The following is a 15,691-nucleotide window of genomic DNA, read 5'->3' as shown; positions in this document are numbered from 1 at the left end:
TACCCAAAAATGGAACATCCCAACTTTTTCCTTCTTGATATTTGACTAGAGGGAAGAATTAGAGAATACTAAGTGGCTGTTATCCTAACCAAAAATGGAACATGCCTCCTTTTTCCTTCTTGATATTTGACTAGAGAGAGGAATTAGAGAACACTAAGTGGCTGTTATCCTAACCAAAAATGGAACATCCCAACTTTTTCCTTCTTGATATTTGACTAGAGAGAAGAATTAGAGAACACTAAGTGGCTGTTATCCTAACCAAAAATGGAACATCCCACCTTTTTCCTTTTTGATATTTGACTAGAGAGAAGAATTTCCTCCCAGAGAATTTGGACTTCTCAGACCTTCCTTCTCTCAGTTTTCACATTCGTGACTGTTTCATCTCTCAACGTTTCACTTGCCTGCAGAAGCTTCCAAAGGACAATGAAGTAAGTGCCCATGAGGAGGGCCATGAAAATGATCAGAGGGTTGGAGCATCTCTGCGATGAAGATAGGCTGAGGAAGCTGGGGTTGTTCAGTCTGGAGAGGAAGAGGCTCTGGGGGAACCTAACAGCAGCCTTCCAGTACCTGAAGGGGGGCTACAGGAAGGATGGAGAGAAGCTGTTTACAAAGGCCTGCAGTGGCAGGATGAGGAGCAATGGGTTCAAGCTTGAGAAGAGCAAGCTTGGGATGTTAGGAACAAGTTCTTTACTATGAGGGTGGTGGAGCAATGGAACAGGTTGCTCAGGGAGGTGGTTGAGACCTTCATGCTTAACGGGGCCCTGGGTGACCTGGTCCAGTGGGGATGTCCCTGGTGACTGCAGGGGGGCTGCACTAGATGGCCTCTAGAGGTCCCTTCCAGCCCAAACCATTCTATGATTTCATAAAAAGTTCTCTGCAAAATGAAATTCATTAATACCTATTGTCTTAATTTCCAGCTTACAGCAGCAATAACCACATGTGGCTCCCTGGGAATTCATTACCACTTGGGGTCCCTTCAGTAAGTTGCAAAACAGCTTCATTTTACTGTGACCATCAGACCTTACCAGCAGCTTGGTGAGTTTATTATTTTCACTTGTACCTCTGTATTTTGTGCCATGTGTTTTCAATAACAAGCTTTTCCCAAGAATTTCAATTGCAAATAGCACACTGACAATGCTTTTTTGTGATATATGTTGCAAGACTTATCAGTCAGACATTAGCTGGGCCATTTCCCACTAATAACAACATAATAAGAGGCTAGCAGTATTTTGTTGCTATCTACAGGCTAGATTATCTTTATCTTAAATTGACCAGGTGGCTGTTTATAAGGGCAAGATATGAATTACAAGCAAATGTTTCCAAGGCAATACTGGCCAGTGGCTGTTCAAGCATAAATTGCTCCCTGTTACCACTTTTGACAGGAGGGACATCTCCATGGGAACACAATATGGCAGGACACCTCTGTGATTACTCTTTGTACTGGTTCCAGCTTTAAAAATTGCCATATTTCATAGAATCAACCAGGTTGGAAGAGACCTCCAAGATCATCCACTCCAACCTAGCACCCAGTCCCAGGGACATCTCCATGGGAACACAATATGGCAGGACACCTCTGTGATTACTCTTTGTACTGGTTCCAGCTTTAAAAAGTGCCATATTTCATAGAATCAACCAGGTTGGAAGAGACCTCCAAGATCATCCACTCCAACCTAGCACCCAGCCCTAGCCAGTCAACTAGACCATGGCACTAAGTGCCTCAGCCAGGCTTTTCTTGAACACCTCCAGGGATGGTGACTCCACCACCTCCTTGGGCAGCCCATTCCAATGCCAATCACTCTCTCTGCCAACAACTTCCTCCTAACATCCAGCCTAGACCTCCCCTGGCACAACTTGAGACTGTGTCCCCTTGTTCTGTTGCTGGTTGTCTGGGAGAAGAGACCAACTCTGAGGTTGTGTCTGTAGGGGGACATATATATATAAGCAAGGACACCACAGAGACCAACCCCCAGCTGCCTACAACCTCCCTTCTGTTGTAGACAGCACTGAGGTCCCCCCTGAGCCTCCTCCACAATGACACTAATAATTGATACTGCAGTGGGTAGTTTTGTTGTGTCCTTGGGCAAAGGTTAGGAATCCTCTCCCATACTGTTGTGTAGTATTCCCACTGAGGGCTATGTGCTTAGCATAAATTATGCAAGGAGGAATTGTAAAGTCACTAATATGGCCTATAGGATGGAAAAAGGAATTGATGCTTTGGGAAAAGAAACAAGCCTCCTCAGTGATCCTAGGGATAGCCTCTCTCTGAATTGCAGCTTCTCTGGCTGTGAAACACAGGAGATAAAGACTTTCTGGAAATCATGATTAGGTTGTGAAGGTAGAATGAGATTATTTCTGGGTTCCTGTTTGTTTCTAAAGGGATGAGATAGAAGCTGATTACAGCATGGTTAATTTTTCACTAAGCCTGGAGAGAGTAGGGGAAGGAGAAGGGGAGATTATTTGCCCTGCTTGAAGAAAGCAAGAAAGCTGTGTCTAAAAACATGCCATGTAGGAGCTGCTTGCTGCCTTTGTTTTAATGTACTTAGGCAATTTTCTCTCTCCCTCCCCCCCTTTTTCTTTCTGAGGCATACAAGTAACATTTTGGTCAAAATGACTTGTCTAGAAACTTGTCTACCATTTTCATGTCATCCCAGAGGCCACTTCACTGCTGGCCTGTAGTATGCTGACCACAAATCTGTAGTTTCAAGTATATGAGAAAGGAAGAATCTGATAGAAGCTGAAAACAAAGGCAGGTGTAGCTCTTAAGGTTATAAGCTTTTGCTGTCAGTTGTTGTTTTGGGGAATGGATGCCAGAGCAGAGGTTGCTAGATTTAAGTGTAAACAGGATTAGCATTGCAGTAAGGTACCATACATGTTGACTTCCCCATGTTTATTCTTTAGATTTGTCTCACTAGAATTAAACTGAGATGGCCAAGAGGCTGCACCTTATACATTGCTTTGTTATTTAACAGGTGTTATATGTTTAGTTCCCTGTATTACTGATGAGGGCTGATGCTGATTAGTCCTCTTAATACTGACTGCAGGGCACTTAAATCTGGATGATTTTAAAGTCTGTAGCAACAAAGCAAATAGATCACAGTGAAAATGCCAGACAAATATGAAAAACAAATATTGCTTTGAGCAAGGTAATGATGGAGAATTGACCACACCTGCTTACCATACAGATGCTGTGCCAAGGACAAGCTCAGAGAGCTGATATTGGGAACTTGCAGCACAGTGGCACACTGAAGATTAATATTGGACTGCTAAAATAAAGTAGCATGGCAACACAGCACTGCATTTTATGGGGACAAGTGTGCCATAGCTTTATGCATATTGAGCTAGGATAAGGCTGTTACTGATCAGCTCGTTTCAAAGCAGTGTGCTGAGCAAAATGGAGAGTTCACCTTGTTTGCTGAAAATCAGAGGTTTAAATGCTAGATAAAATTAGTTATGATTTTGAAAGCACCTTGGCATGTGTTAGTTCTCCAAGTACTTTTCTGCTAGTAGTGTGCACAGCTGCACAGTCTTTCTGGGTACACAGCCTCCTCAAAAATCAGATTCCTTTATTATCTAAGTCCTCCTTTGCTAATAGTTGAGGAGACTGCTTGGGTTTAATTCCCTGCAGCTTATTCAATGCATTAGGGGACACTGGAAGAAATCTTGGTTTTCTATTTAATGACAGAAAGAAGAATGCAGGATCTGGGGCCCACTGAAACCATTAGAGTTCCCTGGTTTGCTTTTCTGGGTGTTACCCAGCTAAAGCTCAGTGATTAGCACATAGCTTTACCTGTAAATTTCAGAAGGCTGAGCCTCATACCTACTCTACAAGGGTGCCAGGCTGTGGGAAAACAACATTTCTTTTCTTTCTTTCTTATTCTAGTGTATGTGTTTCATCTTATTCTAGTGTATGTGTTTCATCTTATTCTAGTGTATGTGTTTCATCTTATTCTAGTGTATGTGTTTCATCTTATTCTCTGCTGCATAGCTAAGGAAAGTGAATCTAAGGACTAAGCATTTCTGATGTTGCATTATGATTTAGATTTCTTGTCAGCATCTATTATGTAAGTATGATTTGACCCATGGAAAAAGAACTGTTATCAAATGTACATTTCTTTGAAAGTTTTGGTAAAAGATAATAATTTATGCTTTTTTTTTTGTATCTTAAGCCATTATAAACCCTACTTTGCTCTTGCCACCCTTCTCTGAACAGTGGTAGTGTGCAGCTGGTGGGATTGCATTGATTTCCCTGATGAATATTTTTAGTTCTCTCCCTCTTTTGTTTTTAAAGTATAAAATGTGCCATGTGGAAGAAATAGTACGTCTGCAAAGATCTACGATGTACTAGTTCATGTATTAGTGTTAGTGCATGTACTAAAGGTGCTATTCATTTATTAAAGGCACACAGAATCATAGAATCAACCAGGTTGGAAGAGACCTCCAAGATCATCCAGTCCAACCTAGCACCCAGCCCTAGCCAGTCAACTACACCATGGCACTAAGTGCCTCATCCAGGCTTTTCTTGAACACCTCCAGGGATGGTGACTCCACCACCTCCCTGGGCAGCCCATTCCAATGCCAATCACTCTCTCTGCCAACAACTTCCTCCTAACATCCAGCCTAGACTTCCCCTGGCACAACTTGAGACTGTGTCCCCTTGTTCTGTTGCTGGATGTCTGGGAGAAGAGACCAACTCTGAGGTTGTGTCTGTAGGGACACATATATATATAAGCAAGGACACCACAGAACAATGTTCTCCATCACAGCTCTTGCAGAGTGAGCTAGAAACTGCATCTGTTCTGGTAAATCAGATTCCCAAGAACTTGGTCACATAACAGTTTAAACTATTACTTCTCAAAATATGGATCTGTTAAGTTCCATCTTATCTTTTCACTGCAGAAATATTTTGGAGCTGTAGGTACCTTAGAAGCCTGTTGCCATTCAGAAGCAGAATTACCCATGGCTTGATTGTGCCAAATTGGTATCTGTCCTATTCCCAGATTGCAGCAGGATTCAGAAATGAGGCATTTTCCTTATTAAGTACTGGTTTGTGCTCCAGGCCCCTCACCAGCTTCGTTGCCCTTCTCTGGACACCTTCCAGCACCTCAACATCTCTCTTGAATTGAGGGGCCCAGAACTGGACACAGCACTCAAGGTGTGGCCTGACCAGTGCTGAGTACAGGGGCAGAATAACCTCCCTTGTCCTACTGGCCACACTGTTCCTGATGCAGGCCAGGATGCCATTGGCTCTCTTGGCCACCTGGGCACACTGCTGCCTAATCTTCAGCCTACTATCTATCAGTACCCCCAGGTCCCTTTCTTCCTTGCTGCTTTCCAGCCACTCTGTCCCCAGCCTGTGGCACTGCTTGGGGTTGTTGTGGCCAAAGTGCTGAACCCTGATGATGCTGGATAGAAAGCTAGGGGTCATGACAAAACTTGAGTAGTTTTAGTGAAATGCACATTAAAAGCAGAAACCATTCCTTCTTAAATAGTCCAGAGCATAAACTGGCAAAACAGAAAAGCTGTGAAGCAAAGGTATGTTGAGCTTACAGGTGAATAACTGATACTTTGGCTTTCCACATAGAATCAACCAGGTTGGAAGAGACCTCCAAGATCATCTAGTCCAACCTATCACCCAGCCCTAACCAATGAACTAGACCAACTTAGGTATATGAACCAAAACCTAGAGCCAAACAGTAGAAAGTATCAGAAACAGAAATTACCCACAAGATGCCAGAGTCTTTATTGTTGGGAAGCCAGAGGAGCAAAACCTCCAGTTTCTTTATGTGAATATGTTGTTCATTTGAGGATTTTGTGCACACATGCAGAGTTTTCCAGAATCAGCCTCTGACCCATAGAGGATCAGGATACAAAAGATACCAGATGCTTACAGAAACACCGACCCTACACATAGCTGGAAAGTTATATTTAGGTGAGTATATCAGATACAGAGCTGGGAACTGAAGTCTAGAACTCTGATTACCATCTTAGACTCTACATGGAAGGTGACAAGAAGGAATTGTTACAGTGTCAGTTAGAATCACTGTAAATTCCTTTCCATTTTTATGTGTATTTATAAATCTGGAGCTTTCTTCTCTTTGCAAATTGACTTCTCTGCAGCTTCAGCTTTCTGTTCTTATTCTCAATACTCAAAATTGTTCTTAGTATTGACATAAGAAGTGTATACAAACTAAAAAGGCTCATTCATGCCCTCATTATCCAGTCTCCACTTTAGCTGTGTCATTTAACAAACACAGCACTATATAAAGGGGACTTGGGTGAACTGCTTTCATTTCACTTTGAAGCAGAAGGGTAAGTTGAATTTCCTTTTCATAGAACATCAGCTAGAAGGCAAACCTGCTCCTTTTTATTTGCATGGCCATAGTTACATTTCACAATTAAATTTTCCTTTGTTAGTATTTTTTTGCTGTGCTTATATTAGCAATTTTAGTAGATGAGGAATGCCTCAAGGTTATCAGGTGATAATGATGGTCATTAAAACTGAAGAGCTGTGTTTTTTCCATGTTGTGACATAAAAGATTTGGGCTCTGATTCTGCATCATAATCCAATCATGAGCTGGGTGCCATAGCCCACTCCAGTGTAATTCACTGATTGATCAGCTCCAGATGAACCATACCTGTTGTAACTGCATTTTCTTATCTCAGGGACAGAAGTACTTCTAACCCACTAAGGTAGGTTTCTGCTGGGACTTGAACAATCTGCTCTTCAGGCTGTTGGCCACTGTTGTCAGAGGTGTCTACTGGCCTTCAATATAGCAAAGGGTAAGCAATCATAGAATGATTTTGGTCAGAAAAACCCCTCTAACATAACCATTGAGTCTAACCATCACCCTACCGCCACCATGGCTGGTAAACTGTGTCCCAGAATATGATGTCTGCATGTCCTTGAGCATCTCCAGGGGGAGTGACTCTGCTATCCTAGGGAAGGAGGTGGTGGAGACACAGATTTAACACACAAAATCCAAAAGTGTTTTGATGCAGCATGTATGTTCTCATGCTAAAGTGGAGATTCTTGACCATGAGTAATAGATGCTGCTATGACTGAGAAAGATTCTATATGCAGCTAGTGCTGAGATTTCTGATGTTATCGAATGCATTATGTTCAAGGGTGTGTTCTGCTGAACTGATTTGGATGAAACATTCCTCTAGAAAAACAAGTGAACTCTGTCTTTAAAAGATAATTGAGATTTAAATAGATATAGAAAAAAATGTCAAAAGCCTTCTGGGGTAGTCTGGAAGAGATTAAATGACTTTTTTTTTAAAGGGCAGCTCTGTTTTACTATATTCATTTGATAAACAGTCATAGCAATACATTGATATTTTGATTCCACTTAGTATGTGCTGCAAAAGAAGCACCTTGGTTGAGGTGGTGAACTCAGGTGTTAATAGTCTTGCAGCATTCAAGCCAGCCAGGATTCTACTCTCAGCTTTAGATGGAGCTGGATTTATAACATATTATGTGTCAATTAAAATCTATAACATATTATTTAATTGACACATAACATATTATGTGTCCATTAAAATCTGTAGCATATTATTTAATTGACACATATTATGTGTCCATTAATATCTATAACATATTATTTAATTGACACATAACATATTATGTGTCCATTAAAATCTATAGCATATTAAGTGACACATAACATATTATGTGTCCATTAAAATCTACAACATATTATTTAATTGACACATATTATGTGTCCATTAAAATCTATAGCATATTATTTAATTGACACACAACATATTATGTGTCCATTAATATCTACAACATATTATTTAATTGACACATAACATATTATGTGTCCATTAAAATCTATAACATATTATTTAATTGACACATATTATGTGTCCATTAATATATATAACATATTATTTAATTGACACATAACATATTATGTGTCCATTAAAATCTATAGCATATTAAGTGACACATAACATATTATGTGTCCATTAAAATCTACAACATATTATTTAATTGACACATATTATGTGTCCATTAAAATCTATAACATATTATTTAATTGACACATAACATATTGTGTCCATTAAAATCTATAACATATTATTTAATTGACACATAACATATTATGTGTCCATTAAAATCTATAGCATATTATTTAATTGACACATATTATGTGTCCATTAAAATCTACAACATATTATTTGACACATAACATATTATGTGTCCATTAATATCTACAACATATTATTTAATTGACACATAACATATTATGTGTCCATTAAAATCTATAGCATATTATTTAATTGACACATATTATGTGTCCATTAAAATCTATAACATATTATTTAATTGACACATATTATGTGTCCATTAAAATCTATAACATATTATTTAATTGACACATATTATGTGTCCATTAATATATATAACATATTATTTAATTGACACATAACATATTATGTGTCCATTAAAATCTATAACATATTATTTAATTGACACATAACATATTATGTATCCATTAAAATCTATATTAATTGACACATAACACATTATGTGTCCATTAAAATCTATAACATATTATTTAATTGACACATATTATGTGTCCATTAAAATCTATAACATATTATTTAATTGACACATATTATGTGTCCATTAAAATCTATAACATATTATTTAATTGACACATAACATATTATGTGTCCATTAAAATCTATAACATATTATTTAATTGACACATAACATATTATGTGTCCATTAAAATCTATAACATATTATTTAATTGACACATAACATATTATGTGTCCATTAAAATCTATAGCATATTATTTAATTGACACATAACATATTATGTATCCATTAAAATCTATATTATTTAATTGACACATAACATATTATGTGTCCATTAAAATCTATAACATATTATGTGTCAAATAATATGTTACAGATTTTAATGGACACATCATATGTTATTTAATTGACACAACATATTATGTGTCCATTAAAATCTGTAACATATTATTTAATTGACACATAACATATTATGTGTCAATTAAAGTTATCTTCTCAATTCAGAAATTTCTTTAAGGATGTACATTTTAAAGAGAATGCAGTATGGGCTTCTCTCTAGTTCATGCCAAAAGCAAAGAGAAGGTGTAGCAAGTTATGTTTCACATGAAAGACAGCTCACCAGCATCATCTCACTAGGGAAGGGATAACCATTCTGGCATCTTTAACCTTTCTTTATCACTCTTTTTTTAACTGAGTCATGCTAAAAATTGTCTGTCTCCATGCCACAGTGCTTTACAGCCTATCAGTTCAGGTTTTATAAGCACACAACACTATAGTGGGCATATGCTGTATGCCCACTAGCAGCATTGCAGGCCCCTGATCTATAGTTTGCTTGCTTTTCAGTCACAATACTGCATCACTGCCATAGCAGCATTTCTTAATATTGGATCTGAAAGAATAAAATGAGATGAATAGGCCTATTACCAACCCACAAAAAGGCATTTTCTACAAGACCACCTCTGACATTTCAGGCTTGTGCAGTTTTTGTTCAAAACAAGATAGGAATGTCAACCAAGCTATAAGTTTTTTCCCCATGTGTAAACCATTATCAGTCTGCTTATTACAAAGAAATGTGCTTAAATAGTGCTGTGCTTTAAGGGGCTGCTGTCTAGCTCCAGACTGTCACAACAACCTCTGATTGTGCCTTTCAGGTTGGTAGCTTATTCATCCATGTTTCATGGACTTACAACCCTCACAGACAGCTAATGGCAAAAGTCTTGTGCAAGCTACACCTGAGCCCATCGTGTCTTAAGGGTTATCACAGTATCACCAGGGTTGGAAGAGACCTCACAGATCATCAAGTCCAACCCTTTAACACAGAGCTCAAGGCCAGACCATGGCACCAAGTGCCACGTCCAGTCCTGCCTTGAACAGCTCCAGGGACAGTGACTCCACCACCTCCCCGGGCAGCCCATTCCAGTGTCCAATGACTCTCTCAGTGAAGAACTTTCTCCTCACCTCCAGCCTAAATCTCCCCTAGCACAGCCTGAGGCTGTGTCCTTTCATTCTGGCGCTGGCAATCCAACAAGTTGATAGCACAAAGGATGGATTGGCTTCACCGCTCCCAGATGTGTAGCTGTCATTCTGTCATGTGCAAATCAGTTTAGAAACAGTTTTGTGTATGAGTTATGTAATAGGAGCCAAATAAATCTGGGAAGTCTCTTATACCTGAACTATAGACTTTCTTTAAACAAGGAAAGAATGTAAATTTCAATGGACAAAAGAGAGGGAGAGGGGAGTAAAGGAGGGAAAAAAGTTCACTGACATAAGCCAATGTCTAAAATCTCTTACAGAATAATTAACTGAGAAATATTTGGGTTTTCTTCCAGCTGGCCTGGGCAATCATGTTGTCTCACTCATTCTACACCCTCACAGCAGTAGCTGCTTTGCTACTGACTTGCCACGCACGGCGTCAATGTCCAGGAAATACTGGTCGACCTGAAACCCCTGGGCTGCCTGAAAGAGATGGCCTGAAAGGACAGTCACATCTAAGTCAAGGTGAGGAAACTTCCCTGTCGGGCAACAAATCCTTGGCATGAAGGCTGCATTAACCAAAACCATGCAGAACAGCCTGTACCCTTGAGGAATTTGCTGCATTAAGCAGAGGGGAGGTGAATGAAGGAAATTCATTTGCTGAATTAAGCAGAGGGGAAGTGAATGAAGGAAATTCATTTGCTGCATTAAGCAGAGGGGAAGTGAATGAAGGAAATGCATTTGCTGCATTTAGCAGAGGGGAGGTGAATGAAGGAAATGCATTTACTGCATTAAGCAGAGGGGAAGTGAATGAAGGAAATGCATTTACTGCACTTAGCAGAGGGGAGGTGAATGAAGGAAATGCATTTGCTGCATTAAGCAGAGGGGAAGTGAACGAAGGAAATGCATTTGCTGCATTAAGCAGAGGGGAGGTGAATGAAGGAAATTCATTTGCTGCATTAAGCAGAGGGGAGGTGAATGAAGGAAATTCATTTGCTGCATTAAGCAGAGGGAGGTGAAGTGAATTAAGGAAATTCATTTGCTGTATTAAGCAGAAGGGAGGTGAATGAAGGAAATTCATTTGCTGCATTAAGCAGAGGGGAGGTGAATGAAGGAAATTCATTTGCTGTATTAAGCAGAAGGGAGGTGAATGAAGGAAATTCATTTGCTGCATTAAGCAGAGGGGAGGTGAATGAAGGAAATTCATTTGCTGTATTAAGCAGAAGGGAGGTGAATGAAGGAAATTCATTTGCTGCATTAAGCAGAGGGAGGGGAAGTGAATGAAGGTTTATTTCCTCCTAGAAAAGAGTCATTTTCTCTCTTCTGACAAAGGAGAGGAAATTAAGAGGTTATCAATATTTAAACCTATAAATATTTATCTGTAGTGTTTTCCTGTAGACTTTCCATAGAAAATTGTTGTGGGGTTTTTTTTTCACAGCAGAAGATTTCTGTTTTTAAGTTTTAAAGCCTGGATGAGGCACTTAGTGCCATGGTCTGGTTGACTGGCTAGGGCTGGGTGCTAGGTTGGACTGGATGATCTTGGAGGTCTCTTCCAACCTGGTTGATTCTATGATTCCAATTACAAAGAGATGTTGTTCCAGGATATTTACAAGTGTAATTAAAATGTCTCCAGCATGTTTCTCTTGTATTCAAAGATGGTACATCCAGATGTAATCTGGTAAGGGGCTCACTTGGAACTGTGTATTTTTTTTTTCTATATAGAAATGCTTTCTCAAGGTTCATTGCCAAGACTAAAGCACCATCAAAATTACCCATAGGTGTAATACGGTTTACTTCTGTTTCACCCCAAAGTTCCCAAAATATGCATCAATAGGAAAGAAAAGTATGCTTCTCTTTTCCAGGTTTCACTGGACAATTTGGAAGCCCAATGAGGCCTCCTAGAAGAAATAGTCTTCCTTGGGAACAAGGTGAGAAAGGAGAAAGAGAACCACCATGTGAAAAAGGCTGATGCCTGTGCAATGGTGTGTCAGTCAAATGGACTCTATTGGGCCACTACATTGTTTTTTACTGATTGTGAAGTACAGCAAGAGTGAAGCATCACAATTTTAGGAGGAAGTTCTTCACAGAGAGAATGATTTGCCTCATCCAGTCTTTTCTTGAACACCTCCAGGGACAGTGACTCCACCACCTCCCTGGGCAGCCCATTCCAATGCCAATCACTCTCTCTGCCAACAACTCCCTCCTAACATCCAGCCTAGACTTCCCCCAGCACAACTTGAGACTCTGTCCCCTTGTTCTGGTGCTGGTTGCCTGGCAGAAGAGACCACCCCCCACCTGGCTACAACCTCCCTTCAGGTAGTTGTAGACAGCAACGAGGTCCCCCCTGAGCCTCCTCTTCTCCAGGCTGCACCCCCCCAGCTCCCTCAGCCTCTCCTCACAGGGTTTATGCTCCAGGCCCCTCACCAGCTTTGTTGCCCTTCTCTGGACACCTTCCAGCACCTCAACATCTCTCTTGAATTGAGGGGCCCAGAACTGGACACAGCACTCAAGGTGTGGCCTGAGCAGTGCTGAGTACAGGGGCAGAATAACCTCCCTTGTCCTTCTGGCCACACTGTTGCTGATGCAGGCCAGGATGCCATTGGCTCTCTTGGACACCTGGGCACACTGCTGCCTCATCTTCAGCTACTATCCACCAGTACCCCCAGGTCCCTTTCCTCCTGGCTGCTCTCCAGCCACTCAGTCCCCAGCCTGTAGTGCTGCTTGGGGTTGTTGTGGCCAAGGAGCAGAACCCTGCACTTGGCCTGTTCAATCGCATCCCATTGGCCTCTGAGATTCCACTGTAAAAACACAAAGCATTCACCTTGCAGCTTGAAAACAAACATGATATGGTGCCACAGGACCTGTTACCTCTGCAGAATCTCTTCTGTGCCTGCTCACTAACACATAGCATGGCGCAAATGATCTTTGGCAAAGCCACTTCCACAGACATGACAAGGATTCAAACTAGGAAAAAAAAGTTTCTCCTGTGCAGAGGGCAGTTATCAGCATTTCAGAGGGTTGAAGGTTTGGGTTTGCTTTAGCAGAGGTCAACACTGGTTTGAAAAGTCCTGGGAAAATACTTTCTGTCAGATGTTGTTAAAAAGAAGAATAAATATTGTGTGCTAGTTAGTTTTGGGAAAGGATTAATTGTATCTGGGGACTTGTTCCTACCAGAAAAGCCTTGTTTTGCTAGAGTGTATAACTTCTGTTTTCATCTGTGCAGGTCTGCCTGGCTCTCTGGACCCTGAACCCCACAGTGATTTAGTGCATTTGAAACACCGACTTGCCAGGCTTGAAGGAGGTAATTTTATCCCCCCCCTCTTAATTTTTCGTTTCACAGTTAGCTTTAAAAGCACAATAGACAAAGCTAATAGATAGAAGCACACTTTACAGGCAAGAAATCACACTTAAAATGATAACTGCATCTCAAAACTTCCTTTTCTCATCAAAAGCAGAGGAGATCAGGGCTCATTTTCCCCAAGGAACCAGGTTTCTCTCAGGAACACTAATGTGCATGGATTGAAGTTTGATTTGTTTAGAAGTATCCTGGCTGATGTTGCACTTTCTGCATGGATTCATGGGCACTTGTAAACCTCATACCATGCTGCTAGCATTCTTGTCTATCAGCAACCAGATTCCTGCAAATTTCTGCTCAGCACAATGACAATGTTCTTATTTCATTTGAATCATAGAATCAACCAGGTTGGAAGAGACCTCCAAGATCATCCAGTCCAGCCTAGCACCCAGCCCTAGCTAGTCAACCAGACCATGGCACTAAGTGCCTCATCCAGGCTTTGCCTGAACACCTCCAGGGATGGTGACTCCACCACCTCCCTGGGCAGCCCATTCCAATGCCATTCACTCTCTCTGCCAACAACTTCCTCCTAACATCCAGCCTAGACCTCCCCCAGCACAACTTGAGGCTATGTGCCCTTGTTCTATCTTCTGTAGAGAGTATCCATGCTGCAGTAAGGCCCATGACATATATAGCAACCATTAGTGACACAACCCCGCTCTGGAGAACACAATAGCAGATAGTCACAAGCAGCTTAACAATATACTTAGTGAACTGGTAACATTCTGAAGGCTGTTATTAGCCCCTTTCATCCTTTACTCTTGCCCTCTATTCCCTCCTCTCTCCCTTGTGCTACTAATTTTCTCTTCACCTGCTGATTTTTCTTTCTTTGCTTTCCAGTCAATGTGCCATAGGGAATTTTTAAGTTGACAAGGATTTTTTTTCCTTCTCTTTTCTTGTTTTAGTGCTTGTTTTAAATGGGAAAATAAGAGAAGTGGGAGATAAAATATTTGCCAGCAATGGGAAGAAAGTTGATTTTGCCTCTGCTCTAGCATCCTGTGAAGAGGCTGGAGGAACTCTTGCAACTCCCATGAAAGAGGAGGAAAACAAAGCTGTTCTGAGCATTGTGAAAGAGTATAACCAATATGCTTACTTGGGCATTACAGAGGGTGAGACTGCAGGGCAATTTAAGTACATAAATAGCATGCCTCTGAATTATACCAAGTGGTACAAATATGAGCCTAATGGCAAAGGCACAGAAAAATGTGTGGAGATGTACACTGATGGGACCTGGAATGACAAAAAATGCAACCTGCATCGCCTCACAGTCTGTGAATTTTAAACAGTGGCTTCTCAACCACCTCAGAGCGTGGAGATAATGAAATATCCTGCCTCTGCTTTATGCAATTGCTGTAATTCTCCTATCTCAGAAAAATCTAAAAGTAATCATATTGTGGGATTTTTTATCCTTATAAAGATATCAAATGTGTTAGGTGATTAACTTCAATAAAATTTGCCTAATCTGATGTGTTTATCTCTTTTGGAGGGTTGGGAATAGCTCAGAATTAATTTTCTTCGTGGCAGACTGTCTCTGTGGACTGTGTCTTTGTGAAGACTAGAGGAAGATTCCAAGGATATTGGAGAAGTCTGAAGTTAAAGTTAGCTGTGGCTTCATAGTGGAAGCATTTCCAAGTATTCAATCATTTCTGCCTTACATGAGATCATAGAATCATAGACTCAACCAGGTTGGAAGAGACCTCCAAGATCATCCAGCCCAACCTAGCACCCAGCCCTAGCCAGTCAACTAGACCATGGCACTAAGTGCCTCAGCCAGGCTTTGCTTGAACACCTCCAGGGACGATGCACAGAGGTTGACTTCACTGAAGCAAAGCTTCAGGTTTTGTGTATCTCTTAGAATTCTAGGGCTTGTATTGTGTCCTATTGAATCATGCATCCATATTTAACCTTAAAATTATTAACAGTATCAGTTACAATCATTTTCTTAGTTTCAGAATCTGCTCTGTGTAAAACATGACCATAAACACTGCAGTACATCCATGCAGACAGAAAAATACACACATAAAATACCACAGATAGAAATTAGTTTGCAAAGCCTTCACATTGCCTCATAGAACTATGGTTGCTGCAGTGGTAGAAGGCCACCTGTCTTCTCCTAAACCAAAGAACCCCATGTACTGTTCTCAGGATTGGTGGTGCCATCAGTTCAAACAAGCACAAGCTGTTTCTCTGGTGATGCCATGAGAAACAACCACACAATCACACCATGGCTCAAATCTGCTAGGATTAAGAAGCATCTCTCCACAAAGTATTTTCACCTTTATTCAGTTTGGGTAGCTGGTGAGCAGTTGGAG

The 15,691-nt window shown here is 40.6% G+C and overlaps 1 protein-coding gene across 4 annotated transcripts; it reads left to right on the top strand.

The window, feature by feature from the left end:
• The first annotated feature begins 308 nt into the window (after positions 1–308).
• LOC135176573 (pulmonary surfactant-associated protein A-like) lies at positions 309–14,845 on the top strand. 4 transcript variants are annotated; one of them, XM_064145692.1, is made up of 9 exons: positions 309–428; positions 918–1,035; positions 3,953–4,061; positions 5,826–5,929; positions 6,664–6,690; positions 10,381–10,549; positions 11,887–11,952; positions 13,248–13,325; positions 14,285–14,845. In XM_064145692.1, the coding sequence occupies exons 6-9, from the start codon at positions 10,396–10,398 to the stop codon at positions 14,659–14,661; spliced, it is 675 nt and encodes a 224-aa protein (XP_064001762.1). In that variant the 5' UTR covers positions 309–428; positions 918–1,035; positions 3,953–4,061; positions 5,826–5,929; positions 6,664–6,690; positions 10,381–10,395; the 3' UTR covers positions 14,662–14,845. The 4 variants fall into 4 exon arrangements, with proteins under 4 accessions (XP_064001762.1, XP_064001756.1, XP_064001761.1 ...); XM_064145686.1 differs by having other exon boundaries at positions 6,664–6,780; XM_064145691.1 differs by lacking the exon at positions 6,664–6,690.
• Positions 14,846–15,691: the final 846 nt, after the last annotated feature.

Source organism: Pogoniulus pusillus, chromosome 6, assembly GCF_015220805.1.
Source record: "Pogoniulus pusillus isolate bPogPus1 chromosome 6, bPogPus1.pri, whole genome shotgun sequence".
NCBI classification, from domain to species: domain Eukaryota; kingdom Metazoa; phylum Chordata; class Aves; order Piciformes; family Lybiidae; genus Pogoniulus; species Pogoniulus pusillus.
This window is presented reverse-complemented; position numbering and strand designations above follow the sequence as displayed.

Excerpts from the sequence above, each read along its gene's own strand:
- LOC135176573 (XM_064145691.1), top strand. The coding sequence starts at position 10,396 with ATGTTGTCTCACTCATTCTACACCCTCACAGCAGTAGCTGCTTTGCTA. Across the intron at positions 10,550-11,886 it reads ACAGTCACATCTAAGTCAAG|GTTTCACTGGACAATTTGGA; the intron begins GTGAGGAAACTT and ends TCTCTTTTCCAG. Across the intron at positions 11,953-13,247 it reads TAGTCTTCCTTGGGAACAAG|GTCTGCCTGGCTCTCTGGAC; the intron begins GTGAGAAAGGAG and ends TCATCTGTGCAG.